The 21,664-nt window shown below is 43.3% G+C and overlaps 1 protein-coding gene across 1 annotated transcript in view; it reads left to right on the forward strand.

Moving 5' to 3' along the window:
• The window catches only part of Lrp4 (LDL receptor related protein 4), a 62,612-nt gene extending 41,617 nt beyond the window's left edge, over window positions 1–20,995 (forward strand). The window contains exons 27-40 of the mRNA XM_090349241.1: window positions 144–315; window positions 693–855; window positions 986–1,211; window positions 1,506–1,809; window positions 4,280–4,498; window positions 4,657–4,791; window positions 5,800–5,908; window positions 8,486–8,630; window positions 8,907–9,020; window positions 9,660–9,795; window positions 11,744–11,811; window positions 13,312–13,399; window positions 14,927–15,068; window positions 18,567–20,995. Of these exons, the coding sequence (XP_090205367.1) occupies window positions 144–315; window positions 693–855; window positions 986–1,211; window positions 1,506–1,809; window positions 4,280–4,498; window positions 4,657–4,791; window positions 5,800–5,908; window positions 8,486–8,630; window positions 8,907–9,020; window positions 9,660–9,795; window positions 11,744–11,811; window positions 13,312–13,399; window positions 14,927–15,068; window positions 18,567–18,899 (2,354 nt within the window). The 3' untranslated portion in view covers window positions 18,900–20,995. The remainder of the gene's footprint in view (window positions 1–143; window positions 316–692; window positions 856–985; window positions 1,212–1,505; window positions 1,810–4,279; window positions 4,499–4,656; window positions 4,792–5,799; window positions 5,909–8,485; window positions 8,631–8,906; window positions 9,021–9,659; window positions 9,796–11,743; window positions 11,812–13,311; window positions 13,400–14,926; window positions 15,069–18,566) is intronic.
• The last annotated feature ends 669 nt before the right edge of the window (window positions 20,996–21,664 follow it).

Consider the following 21,664-nt stretch of genomic DNA (forward strand, 5'->3'; position numbering starts at 1 on the left):
CCTTGGCTGGCTTCAAATAGTGATCCTTAGATCTCAGCTTTGGGAGTAGCTAGGATTATAGGTGTGAGCTACAGGTACCCAGCTCCCATCTGTTGTTAGAAGCAGGAGCCAGAGTGCTTTTTTTTTTTTTTTACTTCCTACAGGGCTGCAGACCACAGATGGGCTCGCTGTAGATGCCATTGGCCGGAAAGTATACTGGACAGACACAGGAACAAACCGGATCGAAGTGGGCAACCTAGATGGGTCCATGCGCAAAGTGTTGGTGTGGCAGAACCTCGACAGTCCCCGGGCTATCGTTCTGTACCACGAGATGGGGTGAGAACTGGGGAGAGGCATGGATCCGCTAGGCTAGGATTATGGATGGGGTAATGGAGTACAAGCATGTGCAATGGAGAACAAGCATGGGTCACAGGACACAACTCTGGAGGTCACTGTAGATTGATCCTTAGGGTATGATTCACTTCTTTCAGTATGCTGATAGGGTATAAGTTAATAGCATGAGCCTTAGAGTTATATTTAGCTTCTTTCATCATGTATCAGTTTCCTTACCATAAAATAGGAGCGAAAGTTTAATAGGAAAAAAAAAAAGGCATGTCTTATGAGGATTCCATGACATAATGTGAAGTCCTATGCAAAGTCATTAGTGCACTGGAATAGGCTACAATAATTGGATGTGATGTTTCTCCACTCAGGTTTATGTACTGGACAGACTGGGGGGAGAATGCCAAGTTAGAGCGGTCTGGAATGGACGGTTCAGACCGCACCGTGCTCATCAACAACAACCTCGGGTGGCCCAATGGGCTGACTGTGGACAAGGCTAGCTCCCAGCTGCTGTGGGCTGATGCCCACACGGAGGTAAGTGTTCTATCCCTGCTGCTTCCTGGAAGCCTAGCAAGACAGAAGAGGCCTGTCCCGCAACGGTAATCCAGTGCTCCAGTCAGCCAACTAACTGATAGCTGCTTTCCACTGTTTCCTTTTCCTATAGCGAATTGAAGCTGCTGACCTGAATGGTGCCAATCGGCACACATTGGTGTCACCAGTGCAACACCCATACGGCCTCACCCTACTTGACTCCTATATCTACTGGACTGACTGGCAGACTCGTAGCATCCATCGTGCTGACAAGGGTACTGGTAGTAATGTCATCCTGGTGAGGTCTAACCTGCCAGGCCTCATGGATATTCAGGCTGTGGATCGGACACAGCCTCCAGGTAAGAAGACTCCTGGAGTTGTGAGTCAGCATCTCTGGATTTCTGGGCTATCTAACTGCACACGTATTTCTAATCAAGAATTCCTTTACAATCAGAGAGGCCATTTCTTTCTAGGATCATTGTATGGTGCTGTCATCTTCAAACAACTCTTGGAGTCACTCCCTCTATCATATCCCTGCCAGACATTGAATTTTGTCACTTTGAACAGAAAGGAGTCAGTCCAAGAAACTGAGGCTTTCTGAGGGTCAACCAGTCATCCAGGCTGGATGTGAAAGATGGTTTATCTCTCACCAGGTTTTAATAAGTGTGGCCCAAGAAATGGTGGCTGCTCCCATCTCTGCTTGCCTCGACCCTCTGGTTTCTCCTGTGCCTGCCCCACTGGCATCCAGCTGAAGGGAGATGGGAAGACCTGTGATCACTCTCCTGAGACCTACTTGCTCTTCTCCAGCCGAGGATCCATCCGACGTATCTCATTGGACACCAACGACCACACAGATGTGCATGTCCCAGTCCCTGAGCTCAACAATGTCATCTCCCTGGACTATGACAGTGTGGATGGAAAAGTCTACTATACAGATGTGTTCCTTGATGTTATCAGGTATGGGTAGCACTGAAAATTGCAGGGAATGTAACCTTATAGGTTCTAAGAGGTTATATTCAGGGTTGACAGCTAAATAAACTAAGTAATTTTGTGATTTAAACACCAGTTTTCTTCCTTCCTGCCTTCCTTCCTTCCCTCCCTCCGTCCCTCCTTTCCTTCCTTCCTTCTTTCTTTTTCTGCTAGTCCTGGAGCTTGAATTCAGGGCCTGGGCACTGTCCTTGGACTTTCTTTCTCTCCCTCCCTCCCTCCCTCCCTCCCTCTCTCCCTCCCTCCCTCCCTCCCTCCCTCCCTCCCTCCCCCCTCTCTCTCTCTCTCTTTCTCTCTCTCTGTCAGTTGTGGGACTTGAACTCTGAGCCTGGACGCTGTTCCTGAGCTCTTCTGCTCAAGGCTACTGCCCTATTCCTTGAACCACAGTGCCACTTCTGGTTTTCTGGTGGTTAATTGGAGATAAGAATCTCACTGACTTTAGTGCCCAGGCTGGCTTTGAACCACAAGCTTCAGATCTCAGCCTCCTCAGTAGCTTGGATTACAGGTGTGAGCCACTGCAAGCTTTCTAATGGCTAGAGCTCTACCACTTGAGCCACAACACCACTTCTGGCTTTTTCTGTGTATATGGTACCAAGGAATCGAACCCAGGGCTTCATGAATGCTAGGCAAGCACTCACTGTACTACTAGGCCATACTCCCAGCCCTCGGACACCAACTTCTAATCCTAATTTCATCACTTTGTAGAGCCTTCATTAAGAACAGAGTTCTAAACTTTTGTTTGTTTAAGAGTGTATGTAGGGCTGAAAATGTGGCTTAGTGGTAGAGTGCTTTCCTATCAATCATGAAGCTCTGAGTTTGATTCCTCAGTACCACATGAACAAAAAAAGTCAGAAATGATGATGTGGCTCAAGTGGTAGAGCTCTAGTCTTGAACATAGAGACGTTCAGGCCCTGAGCCCAGGCCCTGAGTTCATGGCCCAAGACGAGGGGGGAACAAAAAAGACTATATTATCCTAGCTACTCAGGAGAATAAGACAGGAAGATAATGAATTCAAGGCCAGCCTGAACAAAGATAGCAAGATCTTATCTCAAGATAAAATAAAGATTATATGGAAGATTTAATATATAAGACAAATAAATTATAAAAACAAAGCCAAATCATATAAAGTTAGGCTGGGGACCCACCTACCCACTGGGTCATGAGGGAGATGAGGGAGTGCTAAGAGTCCCTTAGGACTCATAAAGCTGGGTATTTCAGAATAGTAGCCCTGGACCAGTGTCAAGGCTATAGTGACTTATAAAATGTTTTAAACTTTATTTTTATTTTTGTGTGTGTATGCCAGTTCTGGGGATTGAACTCAGTGCCTGGGAGCTGTCCTTGAGCTTTTGGTTCTAAGCTAGCACTCTACCGTTTTGAGCCACAGCTCTATTTCTGGTTTTCTGGTGGTTAGTTGGAGATAAGAGTCTCATTGACTTTCCTGCGAGGGCTGGTTTCCAAATGCAATCCTCAGATCTTAGCCCCTGAGTAGCTAGGATTATAGGCATGAGCCACATTTATTTTTATTCCTTAAGTTTCTGATCTAACACAACTCAGGAATATGATGTCCTGCTACCAGTTATAATGGCTTTTGGTGGCAGAGACTCCTATGGGGGACAGGGATAGTTGCCTTTGTTCTCCCTGCAGGTGTGTTGGCTTTCATGCTGGGGGCAGTGTCATATGCAATTGAGAAATCCTCCAGTGATTGTCATATGCTCTCATGTTCTTCATCTTGAGGTTGATTTATTTAGTTGGGGGAGGCTCTGTAAAAGTATACAGGTAGGATTTGACAAATCTGCCATTTCTTTTTCTCTGCCTTCTCTTTTTCTTCTTCTCTTTGTATTCAGGATTGAACCTCAGACATGCTAAATACTCACTTGACTACTGAATACCATTCCTGGCTCCAATATCTCTCTCCTTTTTTAAATTGAAGGTACTGGGGCTTGAACTCAAGACCTCATGCTTTCTAGGCCAGCATTGTACCAATTGGACTACACTTCCAGCTCTGTTTTCTGCTGATTATTTTGGAGATGGAGTCTAATGAATTTTTCTGCCTGGGCTCTTTCAGCCTTCATCCTTCAGATCTGAGTCTCCAGCGTAGCTAAGGTTATACCCATGAGCACACTGGTGCCTGGCTCTGACTTTCTTATAGTCACTTCCTAGCAATCTTTGTCCTTTCCGAAAGCTAAATGGGGAATTATTACCCTGTCCTGTGGCTAGGTGAACCCAGTTTGCAAGGATCACACTGCCCTCCTAAGAATTCATTCCAACTGCAAGTATTTTATTGAATATCTATCATGACAGGTGCTGAGGAATGTGCTAGGAGACATTTCCCTTATGCCCCATGGAATTTACAGTCTTGCAGGGATCCCGTATAGATTAAAAGAGTCCAGTGTATTCCTGATCAATGTGGTCATTTATTCACCTCTGGATTCTCCCTAAGGCGAGCAGACCTGAATGGCAGCAACATGGAGACAGTGATTGGGCGTGGGCTGAAGACCACTGATGGGCTGGCAGTGGACTGGGTGGCCAGGAACTTGTATTGGACAGATACAGGCCGAAATACCATTGAAGCTTCACGGCTGGATGGTTCCTGCCGCAAAGTACTGATCAACAACAGCCTGGATGAGCCCAGAGCCATTGCTGTTTTCCCCAGGAAGGGGTAAGTTTATGGCTAGCAGAGATCTGGGGAAGAATATTCCTGGTGGAACAGGGGCTATTGGCAGGTACTTATATATTAGTGTACTGGTGTATTCATGGTATTCTGTCAACTTCTGGGTGCCATCTCTTGATGGTGATGATGTCCTTGTTTTATCTCAGGTACCTCTTCTGGACAGACTGGGGTCATATTGCCAAGATTGAACGGGCAAACCTGGATGGTTCTGAGAGGAAGGTCCTCATCAACACAGACCTAGGTTGGCCTAATGGCCTTACCTTGGACTATGATACTCGCAGGTAGGAATCCAGACCTAAGTAGACTCCTGGAAATCAGGTGGACCAATAAGAGGTCAGAGACTGAAGCAGGGGAAATGAAAAGATGGAAGGCAACGTGGAGAACAGTCTTATAGGAGTTGCTAAAGCGAGCCCTCAGCCCTCTGTTACATTTTATCTGTTACATTTTATACATATATTAATTTCAGGGCCTCTATCAGAGCATATCCTCTGTTGGACCACAGAGCCTATGTCTCTAATCATTTTAAGGACTGATTCTTCTGTTTTAATTTTTTTTTTAAACTTCTTAATCACTTTAGACACTGGAATTTGCAGCTTCTAGTCTAGATTAGAAAAGTGTGAGAATATAAAGCTGGTTGTTCTCCTTTCTGACTCTAGAAGATGGAGAATGAATCAAGGTGGCAGAGAGCAGGCAGAATACCCTCTTCTCTTAACCTTGGGAAGAGCCACATCAGTTGAACTTTTTTCTTAAAGAATTTGGGTTTGATTTTGGGGTAAGAGCCAAAGAATGATTAAGTTACCAAAAATGGGGCTGGGTAGTTACTTCCCTGTCACCAGCTCTCAACGCCTCCCTAGAATAGCTCTTGCTTCCATACTAACGAACAGCTTCCTTCTTTAGCTTTAACCCTTAAAATCGATAGTCTTTCCTCCTGGGAGTTTTTCTTCTTTCTTTTCTTTTTTTTTGGTTGGTTGTGGAGTTTGCACTGTGGGCCTGGGCACTGTCTCTGAGCTCTTCAGCTCAAGGACACCACCCTATCCCTTGAGCCACAGCACTATTTCCAGTTTTCTGGTAGTTAATTGGAGATAATAGACTCACGGACTTTAGTGCCCTGGCTCGCTTTGAACTGAGATCCTCAGATCTCAGCCTCCAGAGTAGCTAAGATTATAGGCATGAGCCACCACTCCTGGCAGTGGGAGTTTCTTGACTGCCCATAGCAGCTGCCATTTTAGCTCAGGAGAGGGCATCTTCCCTGGCAAGCATTTGTCATTCTTCTCCCTTTTGCTTTGCAGAATCTACTGGGTAGATGCACACCTGGACAGGATTGAGAGTGCTGACCTCAATGGGAAACTGCGGCAGGTCTTGGTCAGCCACGTGTCCCATCCTTTTGCTCTCACACAGGTATTGGCTCAGGAGAGAGGTAACTAACTCTTCTGCCTAGGGTGTGTTTCCTTAGGGTTCTAAATCACCAAGTAGTCTGCCACTGAGCCCACTGCCCCCAAGTTCTAGCACTTGAAGGAATATATTATATATAATATACACACATTTTCTTTTTTGCCAGTCCTGGGATTTGAAGTCAGGACCTGAGCACTGTCCTTGGGCTTTCTCAAGGCTAGAGCTCTACCACTTGAGCCACAGCACCACTTCTAGCTTTTTCTATGTATGTGGCACCAGTGAATTGAACCTGGGTCTTCATGCATGCTAGGCAAGCACTCGACCACTAAGCCAAATTCCCGGCCCTATGCACACATTTTTTTAAACTAAGTCCCACTGGTCTGGTCTGCTAGGAGTGGCTTATAGAGGTAAAAAGAACCAGCTATAGAGCTTATTAAAATGATAGGCCTTGGCTATGGAGAAACTGCTTTGTGAGGATTGAGCCTTCACAAAGCATTTTTACATTTTTCTTGGCAGTACCAGAGTTTGAACTTATGCTTGCTAGGGAAACCCTCTACCCCTATAAGCTACACCTCTAGCCTATTTTGCTTTAGTTTATTTTCCAGGTAGGGTCTCTTACTTTTGCCCAGAGCTACCTTGGACTACAGTCTTCCTACCTGTACTTTTTAGATAGCTAGGATTGCAAGTGTGCATCACTATTCCTGGCCTAGAAATAGGCATTTTGATCCCTATTGATCCTAATGCTACAGTTCCTTAATTGGAGCTCTGGCAGCTCACTAAATAAAGGGTGGATATATCTGAGGCCTCTAGGCAGTTGTCTATTGAGTGCTTTCAGTGAGCCAGGTACCTGGGTTCAAGTTCTGTCTATATTATTAAATACCATATTATTTTTTTAAATTATTTTTATTTTTGTGTTTATGTGGTAGCAAGGAATTGAGCCCAGGGCTTCATGCATGCTAGGCAAGCACTCTACCACTAATCCACATTCCTTGCCCTACATATCTTATTTAATAACTTCAACTTTGAATAAGAAATTAAACCTCTGTAAGTTTCAATTATCTATAAAACAAATAGGTTTAATAATAGTATCCTTCTGAAATACACACAAAGCATTAACCCAGTATCTGGCCCAGAGTAAGTGTGAAATGCTAAACATTTTAACTCTTGTTAGCTGTTCTTCCTGAGAATTCTAGCACTGTAAGATAATTTGGAGGCAGAAAAAGATCTCCCAAATCTGAGGCTATAGAATAGAGATTTTTAGTCATTTAAAAATCTGTATGAAGCTGGGCATTGTGGCTCATGCTTGTAATCCTAACTACTCAGGAGGCTGAGATCTGAGGATCTTGGTTCAAAGCCAGCCCAGGCACTAAAGTCCATGAGAGTCTGATCTCCAATTAACCACCAGAAAATCGGAAGTGGTGATGTTGCTCAAGGGGTAGGGTGGTATCCTTGAGCTGAAGAGCTCAGGGACAGTGCCTAGGCCCAGAGTTCAAGCCCCACAACTGACAAAAATAATCTGTGAAGCCAGGTGCTGGTGGCACACACCTGTAATCTTGTCAGGAGTCTGAGATCTGAAGATCACAGTTCAAAGCCAGTAGAAAAGGCCCTGAGACTCAATGCCAATTTACCACTAGAAAACCAAAAGTAAAGTTGTGGCTCAAAATAATGGACCACTAGCTTTGAACAAAATTGCTCAGGGACAGGATTCTCAAGTTGAGTTCAACATGACTGCCGCCCCAAACCAAAAAAAAAAAAGAATTCTGTATGTATCTGACAAACATCATCTACTCTGTGTTCTCTTTCTTTTTCTTTTTTTCATTTGCTTTTGGGGATTGAATCCAGATCCCTATATCTGAGCCACACACTCTTACCTATATAAAATCAGTTATATTCTACCATCTTAAAAGATTGTATCTGGCTTGGGACAAAAACATGAGAAGGGATATCAATATATGTGAAGTAATGTACCTTCTATCTGGCGAATATAATGTAACCCTTCTATTAATTACAATAAAAAAGATTTAAAAAGATTTTATCTGGCTTTTCCTAATAATAAGCTTAAACTGAGGATCATTTTTCAATCTATAAATTTCCCTTTTAGTTTCTGATAGAGAGGAGAAATACTTCCATTGCCTTTGCTACCTGTGATTGAAAATGCCACCATGATTGCATTAAGAAAGAAGCTGCCCACAAAAGCACGCAGAGAGTTGGGCCAGGGCTTTGAGAAAAAGGCCAAGAAGAATAGGGACCTAGAAGAACCTCCAAATTTACTGTTATTTACTTGGCAGAGAGCCACTCATTCACCTGTAGACTCAGGAATGAATGAAATACATTTTTATCCAGAGTTGGGCAGGGCAAACAGAAATAAATTACAATAGAACGTCTGACCACGTGTGGAAGTACAGCAAGGTACAGAACAGACAAAGGCGAGAACAGTAATGTCTATGGATTTAGTGCAATCTCCTGGATGATGTCATATCAGGGGATGCACAGAAGTTGACTTGGCACAGAGGCTGAGGCACAGATATGGCTCTGGGATCTGACGGTTGAATATTTCCTCTTTTTGGGTTCCTCATCGAGTAGCAGGACAGATGGATCTACTGGACAGACTGGCAGACCAAGTCCATCCAGCGTGTTGATAAGTACTCAGGCCGCAACAAGGAGACAGTGTTGGCAAATGTGGAAGGGCTCATGGATATCATCGTGGTTTCCCCTCAGCGGCAGACAGGTGAGCCACTGGGTCCTGAGTCTGTTTCCTCATCATCAGTGGGTCTGGGAATAGTTGCCCCAAGAACTATCAGGGACTATGACAACTAGAACTCCAAGAGAGCCTTTCAGCTCATGTTTCAAGCTCTTTTGACCTTTTAACCCCCCTTGTGATTATTTCCTTCTTACCCTATTATTTCTGGGAATAGGTGGCTCTAGATTTCTTCCTTTTTCAAGAGTGTTAAATTGGAAGAGCCAGTTCTATCCCAGACCAGACACATATTTGTTTTGTTTCCAGGGACCAATGCCTGTGGTGTGAACAATGGTGGTTGTACCCACCTCTGCTTTGCTAGAGCCTTGGATTTTGTGTGTGCTTGCCCTGATGAGCTGGACAGCCGGCCCTGCTCCCTCAGTGAGTCAGAGGAGTGCCTTCTGGAGGAATAAAATCCTGGGAAAGATAGGGAATCAGCAGCCACAACTTGGTCTGTCTGGTGGGATCCTCCTAACAAAAGGTTACACAGAGAATGACTGAAGCAATGCAGTCTCAGAATTGCTCAGACTTGGGTCTCTCTGATCTCTAGCATTCACCACCATAGAATTCAGGACTCTTGGCTGGGAGTTTGGCCTAGTGTAGAGTGCTTGCCTACCATGCACAAAGACCCGAGTTATATTCCTCGATAACACATACATAGGGAAAAAGCCAGAAATGGTGCTATGGCTCAAGTGGTAGAATGATAGCCTTGAGAAAGCCCAAGACAGTGCCTAGGCCCTGAGTTCAAGGCCCAGGACTGGCCAAAAAAAAAAAAAAATCAGGGGTCTTGATTACAGATCCCTGTTGTGGGAGCTGAAATCAGTGCTTAACGTTTTACTCTTGACCTTTGTGGACTAGCTAGCTTATCCAGAACTATTAATGTTGAATCTAAATCCTTTTTATTTATAGTATTAAATTAGGGTTTGGGGATTAGGGCAGCTAAAAAATTGCTTTGTCAAGTTCTGCAGCTGCCACTTTTAGAGTTTCCAACAGCCTACTCCAAGCTTCTTCTCTCTCCAGTACCTGGCCTGGTGCCCCCTGCCCCCAGGGCCACCAGCATCAGTGAAAAGAACCCAGTGCTACTCAACACACTGCCCACCACCTTGCATTCTTCTACCACCAGGACTGGCACATCTCTGGAGGAGGTGGGAGGAAGGTAAGTGGGGTCAGTACAAGAAGAGGGGACCTGTGATGACAACTGCCATGCTCTCCCCTGCCCTCAGCCCAGGACTGGTGTCCCAGCTTGGTAATCCTGGCATCACATCACGAACCACCCATCCCTGTTATTTTGGGACAGGAGGTGATATTTAGACCTGTAGATCGTTGCAAATGAGTCCCCTTTTAGCTTTGAGGGCAAAAATCCTTTTAAGTACAGTTTTAAAGGGCAATCATTCAGGAGGTGTCTTACACATGCATTCTTCCTTCATCCTTCAGACGCTCTCCTGGCTTTCATGTCACAGGTTTAGTGTATAGTCTCGTCCTACAGTGGTCTGTTGGGTTGTAGCTTTATAACAAGAAAAAAAGTTTGGGCTGGGAGTTTGGCCTAGTGGTTGCCTAGCATGCACGAAGACGTAGGTTCAATTCCTTGGCATCACATACGTAGAAAAAGTCGGAAGTGGTGTATTGGCTCAAGTGGTAGAGCTCTAGCCTTAGAAAAGCCCAAGGATAATGCTCAGGCCCTGAGTTCAAGCCCTAGGACTGGCCAAAAAAAAAAAAAAAAAGTTTCTCTAGGGATACGATGGCCTTAGCTTATAATGTATCCTGGCACTCACACTATGAATGCATGTATAAACACACACACACACACACACACATTAAATAAGCAAGTATAATTTTGGGTAGTTCTTGATCAAGTATGAAATATATTTCAGGCTTAGAGGCATAGCTCAAATGGCAAAACATTTGCCTGGCAAGTACAAGCCCTGAGTTCAATCTCTAATAACTTTCACACATCCATACCAAACATTAAAATTAAAGTGTCTGTCAAGGTGATTAACACTTGATTTTAATTCTGAAAGCAGAAATACAATAATTCCAAAAGAGGACTCTAACTTATTATCTCCAAAGTTCTAAAATTTGTACATGATTTGTACCTTTGCTTATGTTCATTCTCTCTGAAGAAGAGCAAATGCTCAAGTATTCACGTGTACTATCAATTATTATTAATCTTGGGATTTCTTTAGGAATATAATGGTATGGAGGTTTTCAGTCCTGTAGATCAAGCCTCACATGTTCTGCAAGTATACTCCCAGACCCCAGATTTATTTGGAAAACTCATGACTTCCTTCTCAGATCTTTTCTAATGACCAGAATTCTATTTGAACCTTCAATGCATCTTTGTTTATGCTGTTGTAGGTAGCTTTTCTCCAGGCTCGTAGGAGATGCCATTAATTGCCTACTTGTTGCCGGGAAGAAGTTATCTTTTGAGCATGTCAAATTAGTTCTCTGAGCCCTCTCTCTCTGGATATTTTGCATATTCTCTCATAAAAGAAAAAAAGAAAGTTTTTTTTTGTACCTCATGCCATAATCAGATTTACTTGGCTCATGGCTGTTTCCCAGTCATTTTGGTAGTTTAAGAAAATCTGATGCCAGCCAGGGGCCAGTGGCTCATGCCTATAATCTTGGTTACTCAGGAGGCTGAGATCTGAAAGAAAGTTTCACAGACTTTAGTGCTCTGGCTGGCTTTGAACCTTGATCCTCAGATCTCAGCCTTCTGAGTAGCTAGGATTACAGGTGTGAGCCACTGTGCACAGCTAAGCCCTCACAAAATTTTTAAAAGAGGAAGGAAGGAAAAAGAAAGAAATCCTGGCACTGATATCCTTAGTATTATTTCTGCAGACTTCTAGCACACTCCCAAACTTGAATTTCATTTGTAAAGGTTCGTAAGTGAAAACACATGTAAACATAGTATAGTAGTAGCTTACAATCACTAATCCACACTGATTTCTCTATTTTGGTCCTGCCCTTGATATATTTCTACTATCTTCCACCTGGTACATTTTCAAACTTGAAAGCCTAATCACAAACCTTACCTTCTTTCCCAGAGGAGGACAAGATCTCCTTTGAATAACAAGTAGCCTTCACATTGTTTTTTATGCTCACAGGTGCTCAGAAAGGGATGCTCTGCTGGGCCTCTGTGTACATTCCAATGAGGCCATACCTGCTGTTCCAGGTAAGCCCTGAGGATCCAACTGTTTCAGAAAAAAAGAGATAAAGACTCTTTCTCTCCCCTGATATATCATGAGGATTCTCCTGGGTAATGATTTTTTTCATAGATTAAATACATAGAAATAAAATAGCCAAAGCTCATGGTCTGCTTTCCATATGGCAAGCATTTGATAAGTAATGTGTGTGCAGGAACAGTAATCCTTCCTGTCCATGTGGGATACATTGTAAACAGCCAGTGAAAGCCTAAAACTAAGATAGTGTTGAGGTTTATATATACTTTATCTTTTCTGATACACACACATATAAATATGTACATGGTATGTATATAAACTATGATATAGTCTCCTTTATGAATTAGCTGCACCAGTAATTAATAATAGAAAAACTATAACAATGAACTATAATAAAAATTATATGAATGTGGTCCCTCTTAAAACATCTTGAGGGGGCCGGGAGTTTGGCCTAGTGGTAGAGTGCTTGCCTAGCATGCACGAAGACCCAGGTTCGATTCCTCGGTACCACATACATAGAAAAAAGCCAGAAATGGTGCTGAGGCTCAAGTGGTAGAGCTCTAGCCTTGAGAAAGTCCAAGAGCTCAGGCGCTGAGCTCAAGCCCAGGACTGGCAAAACAAAACAAAAACAAACAAACAAACAAACAAAAAACATCTGGAGGGGCCAGGAGCATGGCCTAGTGGTAGAGAGCTTGCCTAGTATGCAAAAAGGCCCAGGTTTGATTCGTTGGTACCACGTACATAGAAAAAGCTGGAGCTGGACACAGTGGCTCACGTCTGTAATCCTAGCTACTCAGAAGGCTGAGGTCTGAGGATCAAGGCTCAGAGCCAGCCTGGGCACAAAAATACCTGAGACTCTTATCTCCAGTTAACCTCTAGAAAGTGGGGCTTGGCTCAAGTGGGGCTTGGCTCAAGGGTAGGGCAGTAGCTTTGAGCTGAAGAGCTCAGGGACAGCTTCCATCACACACACACACACACACACACACACACACACACACACACACACACAAAAGGAAAAGGAAAAGGAAAAGGAAAAGCTGGAAATGGTTATATGGCTCAAGTAGTAGAGCGCTAGTCTTAAGAAAAGCTCAAGGACAAATCTTGATTTTTTTTCCTGCATTATAGTAATGTTTGGGGCTATGTTGACTGTGGGTAACTGAATGGAAGAACACAAAATAAGTGTATGAGGGGTAGTGGCTACTGAATATGTATATAGACACACGTTTAATTGCTACCAGCCCTATGAGGAATTCATTATTTACACTTAACTAATGAGAAAATGTAGGCTTGGAAGTTTTGGTTCTTGCCTTAAGCCATATAGTGAATGGTAGAACTGGAATTGGAGATGCTGGAAATGATAGTTTTCTTCTTGGCCTCCTCTTTCAACCTCCTGTGGCACCACCTCTGAGTCATAAGCCCCTCCTCCATCTTCAGATAGTATGCAGAAGCTCTTCTGCTAGTGGTTCCTGCTAGTGTCCCTCTTTTCTTCCTAGGTGAAGGACTTCATATCAGCTATGCCATCGGTGGTTTGCTCAGTATTCTGCTGATTTTGGTGGTGATTGCAGCTTTGATGCTGTATAGGTAAGCTCAGTTTTTCTGCAAGGGCTCCATACTCCTTTGTCTTTATTGTATATCTGGGATATCCTGAAATTGTGTAATTCACTGATTTAACATCTTTTTTTTTTTTTTTTTTTTTTTTTGCCAGTCCTGGGCTTGAGCTCAGGGCCTGAGCACTGTCCTTGGACTTTCTCAAGGCTAGTGCTCTACCACTTGAGCATCAGCACCATTTCTGACTTTTTTCTATGTATGTGGTACTGAGGAATCGAACCCGGGTCTTCGTGCATGCTAGGCAAGCACTCTACCACTAGGCCAAACTCGCAGCCCCTGATTTAACATCTTAACAGCCTCATTTTAAAGTTTGTGTCCCTAGTTGGGGCACTAGAAGAGGCAGCAATGAAAGAAGAGAATTGAAACCTGAATACGAACTCTATTTCTCAGTCACATTTTCCTTAAGACCATAGCAAAGCAACCCTTTTAGTTATAGATTAGGATGCTGAGGGTATAGATATTCTACTGCAGCATCTTTGCTTCTTTATCTTACCTCAAACTGTTGAAAGTAGAAATGATTTTTGTCCCTTCACACAAATATAACATTCTACTACAATGCTGGTTGATCTAGCATTGCTCTGTAGCAATCATTTGAGAAAGATGAATGTTTCATTTTTACCTTATGATCTTTTGTTGTGGGGGAGGGGAGGATGGTGTGGAGCTTTAACTCAAGGCCTATGCACTATCCTTGAGCTTATTTGTTCAAGGTGAGCCACCCTACCACTTCTGGTTCTTTGGTAGTTAACTGGAGATAAGTATCTCACAGACTTTCCTGACTGGGCTGGCTTTGAACTGTGTGATCCTCTGATCTCAGTTCCCTGAGTAGCTAGGATTACAGGAGTGTGCCACCAGCACCCAGCTTTCAACTTATGATGTTTTTGTATTGCTTTTTTTTCTTTGTATTTTACTCCAATTTTTGTTGTTGGTTTTTGTTCATCATGGGGCTTGAACTTGGCCTGGGCACTGTCCCTGAGCTCTTCAGCTCAAGGCTAGTGCTCTACCACTTGAGCCATAGTACCACTTCCAGTTTTCTGATGGCTAGTTTCACAGACTTTTGTGCTTGGACTGACACAAAGGATCCTCAGATATCAGCCTCCTGAGTAGCTAGGATTACAGGCAGCAAACCCCAATTGTTTTAAACACAACTTACAGCAAAACAACACCAACAAAAAGTCTAGAATCTGCTATTGCTTCAGCTGCTGCTAATACCATATCCCATTTAATGTGTCAGCACTACAAACTTCTTTTTGGCTTGTCCTGGGGCTTGAACTCTGGTTCTAGGCTTTGTCTCTGGGGGAAAGTGAAGGAATAGGTCCAAAAAAAAATTTACTCATTTCCTGACTTATGAAATGATAACCTCTCTGTCGAATAACTTAATTTGAATAAAACTGTATTAATAAGATTAAAATCAAGAAAGATGTCACCTTCTACATGTAGGTTTCAACTTTTCCAGGTAATAATCATAAAAATCTGAACTAATTTCTTGTTTTTCTTCTAAAGACATAAAAAATCCAAATTTACTGATCCTGGAATGGAGAACCTGACTTATAGCAACCCTTCCTACCGTACTTCTACTCAGGAAGTAAAAATTGAAGCAATCCCCAAACCAGCCATGTACAATCAACTGTGTTATAAAAAAGAGGTAAACATGGAAATTTATATTCAAGGTGGAGGGTTATGTCTGGGACAAGATGTAGGTAGTAAGTAATTACATTTCAGTTGCCTGAATAGATTCGGAAGGGTTATCAGATGATCTTATCTGCTATTGTGGGAATTAGAGTGAAAATTAAGTGTGATTTAGATTTCTAATTTTGATTTCTGTAGAAACCTAAATCTACAATCTTTGAGGGACACTAGCTGTTAAAGATTTAGGTCTAGATTCAGTGAGTATAGATCACTCTGCCAGATGATGTTTTTCTGGGTCATAGGTTCTTTGTGTGTGTGTGTGTGTGTGTGTGTGTGTGTGTGTGCCAGTACAAAGGCTTGAACTCAAGTCACAGACACTGTCTCTTAGCTTTTTCACTCAGTCATTTGAACCACAGTTCTACTTCTGACTTTTTGCTGGTTAATTGGACATGAGTCTCATAGACTTTCTCTCATAGAAAGTTGGCTTCACACTTAACTTCTCAAATCCTAAGTATCTAGGATTATAGGCATGAGCCACCAGCCTCTAGCAGCTCTTTCCTCTTTTACAATTGTCATTTCCCTACTTCCCCCCCCCAAAAAAAACACTCCCAAGATCTCTTGAACTCTCCCTTTCTTTCTTTCTTTTTTTTGGGGATGGAGGGAATCAGGGATCAGTGGTAGGGCTTGAACTCTGGGCCTGGGCACAGTCCCTGAGCTCTTAAGCTCAAGGCTAATGCTCTACCACTTTGAGCCACAGCACCACTTCTGGTTTTCTGGTTCATTGGAGATAAGAGTCTCACGGATTTTAGTGCCATGGCTGGCTCTGAACTGTCATCCTCAGCCTCCTGAGTAGCTAGGAATATAGGCATGAGTCACAGTTCTCTTTTCCTCCTCCTCCTTCTCCTCCTCCTTCTCCTCCTCCTCCTCCTCCTCCTCCTCCTCTTCCTCTGCTTCCTCCTCTTCCTCTTCTTCTTGTTTTGTGTGTGTGTGTGTTGGGGGGGAGTGGGAATGTTGAACTCAGGGCTTTACACTGCTCAGCTTTTTTGATCTGCTGGTAAAAAAAAAATAACTAGTTATTTTGGAAATGGAGGGCTCATGGATTTCTCTGTGTGGACTTGCTTTGAACTGCAATCCAGCTTCTTGAGTAACTAGGATCATAGATGTGAACCAACACACCCAGCTTCCCTTTTCTAATCTCTGATCCAAGCTTATGGCTGAGGATGGCTGGTTTTTCCCTACCTATCCTTTTTCTTATCACAGGGCCTTTAAGAAATTTCTCTAAAATACTGAAGATTTACTTGCTTTTGTCTTTCTTACCACTTTGTTACTTCAATAGAAAATTACTTACTGAATATTTAGGTATAAAAAATAGTCCCCTTTCCACAGAAGATCTATAGTTTGGGATTTCAAATTTTCTTAACCTGTGTCTTCATCAGAAGTTGTCACTTAAGAAGACCCTAGACAGGCAGTTTTTTGGCCTGTCTTGAGCAGTCAAAACTGCTCTCACACCTGCAGGGATCTTACATAATGATTATACTTTATACAGAAATTCTATGCTTTTGGGATCTAAGAATTACCATATTTAAAAAGCTTTCTCTGTAGTTCCAAAGAAAACCTTCAAGGCTAGGTGTGTGGCTCATGTTCGAGTATTTGAGTAATACCTGTAATGCTCTGAATTCAATTTTCAGTACTACCTAAAGACAGAGGGGGGAGAGGGAGGGAAGGAGGAAAAATGATGGGTGGGGGGAGAAGAGAACAGGGAAGGAGGGGAGGATAAGGAAGACGAGGAGGAGGAGGAGGAGGAGGAAGAGGAGGACGAGAGAAAAAAAAAAACCTTTGTAGATAACTTACAGGAATGGTAAGACTCTTCAGTATCTCTGAGAAAGACTTGAAGATACTTGGGTTCTTATAGGATTGGATACTGGGTGGGGGGGAGGTGTAGCAGGAGAGAATGATAATGAAAGCCAGTAGTTAGACCTGAAAAGAAGAGCTGGGGATATAGCTAGGGATAGAGCACCAACTTAGCTTTTTCACAAGGCCTAGGTTCCATCTTTAGCATCATCAAAAAAGAAATGATGATTGTGTAACCCCTTTCTTCCATTGTATGCTTCTTCCTCAGCACCTCTTTCACCCCTCTGATAGCCTTTCACCCTTTCTCTTCTGATTGCCTCTTGATACCAGGTACCTATTGCTGTGTGTCTGTGCAGAGGGAGTAGTATCCCTAAAATTGCTAATCCCATGTGCCCCATCTTTACTTGACTGCACCTCTGTGATGACAACTTAGAGTGGCCTTCCTCTTAATTTTACAGTAATTCCTGTTTGTAGTATGTGCTAGGTGAATGGATGCCTGTGTATGCTGTGCTCTCTGTTGTCTTTTTCTGCATGATCAAGGACACTTGTCACTTCCAGAGAGCAGGGATCATTATCAAAGCACCTTTCCCAATTCCTTGCTTCATATAGGAGCTCAATAAATACCTCTGGAATAGAAGTGTTACTAATATAAAGTAGTGGTTGCTGGACCCTGGCCAGGGACACTACCTCAGGGACAGAACCCTATGGCCTGTTGGCTCCTGGAAGTTATGCTATGTTGACTGACATCCCACAGAAACCAGGAGTGAAGCTACCCTTTGAGGAGGCTCATAAATGAAGAAGCCTGAGCATAAGCTGGGGCTATCCTTGGAATAATCTAGGTTGCTTGGGAATGGTCCCAAGGCTTACTGAAGCAGGTCCAGAGTAACCTGCCCAAAAGGTTCCAAGTTAAGGTGCCCCACTGAATGTACATTTTGAATCCAAATAGGAGAATTTTTGGGAGCTTTCCTGTCTTACCTTCCAAGTTTTCTGCTGAACAAAATTAGAAAGATTCTTAAGAAACTAGCACATAAAGTGGTTCAGAATTCTCAATACATGCTCACTGAATTGCTTTTGACTATTTACAGCAGCATGTCATCCCATTAATAAACCACAGTAACAATGTAACAAACTAGCACATAAAGTAGTTCAAAATCTTTAGTACATGCACACCAATTTGCTTTTGCCAATTGCTTTTGACTATTTACATCAACACGATGCCCCATTAATAAACCATAAAACCATGTAACCATAACTAACATGTTTTTCATGCATCCTGTGCTCAGCAATCTAACAATTGCATTCCATGTATTGCTTCATTTAACCTCACAGAAATTGCTTGTGATGTTCAAATGCTCTTTTTCTCCCCACATTTCAGATGTGGAGACTGAGTTTTATAGATGTTAAATAATTTTCCCAAGGTAACCTAGCCAGAACTAGAAGTCATGGTTCTCCCTCTCCCTACATAATAATGGTAATAAATATGAGGTGAGGATTCATATTCTTGCTTTGACCACATTTCCCCCATTCAATTGTGTGTGTGTGTGTGTGTGTGTGTGTGTGTGTGTTCCATTCCTACTCTTACCCCAGTTCATCACAAAACCCTAAGTACAAAGCCAACCAACTGACATCTAACTAGATCATCATTCTTCATTCTTCACCCTAGGGTGGGCCTGACCACAACTACACCAAGGAGAAGATCAAGATTGTGGAGGGAATCTGCCTTCTGTCTGGGGATGATGCAGAGTGGGATGACCTTAAGCAGCTGCGAAGCTCTCGGGGGGGCCTTCTACGAGATCATGTATGCATGAAGACAGACACAGTGTCCATCCAGGCCAGCTCTGGCTCCCTGGATGACACAGAGACGGAGCAGCTACTACAGGAAGAGCAATCAGAGTGTAGCAGCGTCCACACTGCAGCCACTCCAGAAAGACGGGGCTCTCTGCCAGACACAGGCTGGAAACATGAACGCAAGCTCTCCTCAGAGAGCCAGGTCTAAATGTCCATGTTCTCTTCCCTGCCTGCCTGTTCCTTCTCCTCTATGGACTTCCAGTTCCTGTGCTCGCTTATACAGCAGGCCCCCTTTTCACATGCTCATCTTTTTCCTCCCATCCCAAAATTGCTCCCAAGACTTCACAGGAGCTCTTTGTTCATCTGAGTCCATAGCAATATGGGCACAAGAAATGAGGGCACATCTCAAGAATGTAGACTGGATTTGTACCATCACCTCACCTCTTTCATTCCACCTTGTGCCCCCAGAAACCGGGCTCAGTGTAGAGCCCACCTCCCCTTCCCCTGGTACCCTCAGTGTCTACCCCACAGCCCTGATGCAGCTGATGATGCAGGACTGCACTCTTCTGCTATTACAGCTGACATGATGGCTTCTTTGAGAACTGGACCGCCAGGGGCTGGAGCACAAGGTGATGGGTAAAAAAAAGGGTAATGGATGGAGTCTGAAAGAAAAAGGAAGAGTCTGCCTAGCTGGTCTGGGTATTTAGAAAACCTCCAGCCTCATGGGTTGATAATATGAAAAAGCTTTGGAGGGCATTGGGTCTAGGTATACTGTCCATTGCTGGCAGTGGACGTAATTTTTCACCTAGGAGTCACTGCTCTATTAGCTGCAGATATAGGCGAAATGTGGGTGTGGCTCAAGCTATTGTTCTTCCTGCTGGAATATCTGGAGCCATTTCTACCTTTGATGACTGGAAGCCCTATCCTATGGCTATTCACTTATAAGAATTTCTTCTGGTGCCACCACTGATCAGTACATTTCCTAAGCCTTTAAGTAAACAGGCTATGAGCCAGTGGCTTCAGTAAATAATGAGCTTTAGAGTCTGAGCCTCTGAAATATCTAAGAAACTCTGCTTAGACCAAACACAGCATCCCACCCAAACTTAATTATTATGCCAGTCTTGCCCCTCCTCACACCACCCATTCTCTGGGACTCTGAAGGAAGTGATCCTCTTAATCTTTCTAAGAAGGACCTGAAGTTTCCATAAATGGTCAGAAAGAACAATTAGAGATAGGGGACACCCAGGGATTCAAGTATCATGAAGTTGAAACTCCTATGTTTTTTCTTAGATGATCAAGGATCTAAATTCATAAGCTCTTATGACAACTCTTTTCATGGCTATAAATGACTTCTAACACTGAGATGCCATCAATTGCTTCAGGCTCACATACAACAAGGGCAGGAGTTTCAGAAGTCTTACTGAAGCTGAGATTTCTTGTCCTAAAATTTCTTAGCTCTTTTTCCACTTTGGAGAGGGCTTACTTTGCTTCTTCTGATCTAGCCTTGTGATATCAGCAGTCTCTGAAGTGTTGGGGTGAGGAGGGTTAAATGAATATATAAAGGAGTGTGTAAGAGGTAGAAAGGTAGAAAGAACCATGGATGAACCCTCCCAGCCCAGGGAGAGTTCTTTTCTATCCAAGAATTAGAAGTGGTAGGAGAGATGACCTAGAGCTTGTGAATGGATGGGAGGATTTCTAGGGGAAACTTCTGAATTTGAAGTATTTCCCATGATTATTAGTATTGAGGGATCAGCAATCAAAATGGGTGTGAGTGAAAAAAATGATCATATATCTTCTGGTCATTTCTAAGACCACTAGAGACAGATGCAAAGCCTTTAGCCCTGCTGTCAGCCCCAAGGCCCAACCAAGTCAGGTCAAGAAGACTTTTCCTGTGCACCCAGATGGGAACATAGGAGCACCAATTTTGGAAGGAAATGGGGACATTTCACCTTTAAAGAGGCACTAAAAGAAGAAACATTTGAGTCCTTAGATTGATGGTAGGGGAGGAAAAAAAAAATAAGAGTGGCATTTCCTTGATCGGAAAGGGGAAGATTTTTTGCACTTGGGCTGTTCAGAATGTAGAAAGGACATATTTGAGGAAATATCTATTTGAGCACTGATTTACTCTGTAAAAAAAAGCAAAATCTCTCTGTCCTAAACTAATGGAAGTGATCCTCCCACGCTCATGTGTAATGGTTTTAACGTTACTCACTTGGAGAGATTGGACTTTCTGGAGTTATTTAACCACTATGTTCAGTATTTTAGGACTTTATGATAATTTAATATAAATTTAGCTTTTCTTAATTACCTTGCCTGGCTTGGAGTCATGACTAATCCTGCACCTGCTCCGTCTGGTAAGCTCATGCTGTGAAAAAACCTGCTGCAGACATCACCTCTTTCTTCAGGGGTGTGGGGTCCGAGGAAGAGCAATAAAGGGTATGAAGTTTCTGTTGAGAGTTTTCAGCTCATCTTAAGAAGACGGGTCAAGACCAGAGTTTATGACACTATTGCTCCCTCTAGAGGAAGATGACAAATTGGTTTCATCTTGAGTGTCCATTCATTCATTGTTAATAGCTGCCTAAGTTCCTGACCAGACTGGATGGGAAAAGTGTCGTGATCATCAGTCACATCTCCAGGCACAAAAAGGAATTATCAGGCCTATGTACCATGTATCTTTTATTTATGTTCCAGGTCTTTTTGTTGTTGTTGTTGTTTTTGGTCGGGGGTGTGGGCCTTGAACTCTGGGCCTGGGCACTTTCCCAGAGCTCTTCAGCTCAAGGCTACTGCCCTATCCCTTGGGCCTTCTGGTTTTCTGGTGGTTAATTGGAGATAAGAGTCTCATGGAGGGGGCTGGGAGTTTGGCCTAGTGCTTGCCTAGCATGCACGAAGACCCGAGTCCGATTCCTCAGTACCCCACATACAAAGCAAAAAGCCTGAAGTGGTGCTGAGACTCAAGTGGTAGAGTGCTAGCCT

Source organism: Megascapheus bottae, chromosome 16 (assembly GCF_031878675.1).
Source record: "Megascapheus bottae isolate mThoBot1 chromosome 16, mThoBot2.hap1, whole genome shotgun sequence".
Lineage (NCBI taxonomy): Eukaryota > Metazoa > Chordata > Mammalia > Rodentia > Geomyidae > Megascapheus > Megascapheus bottae.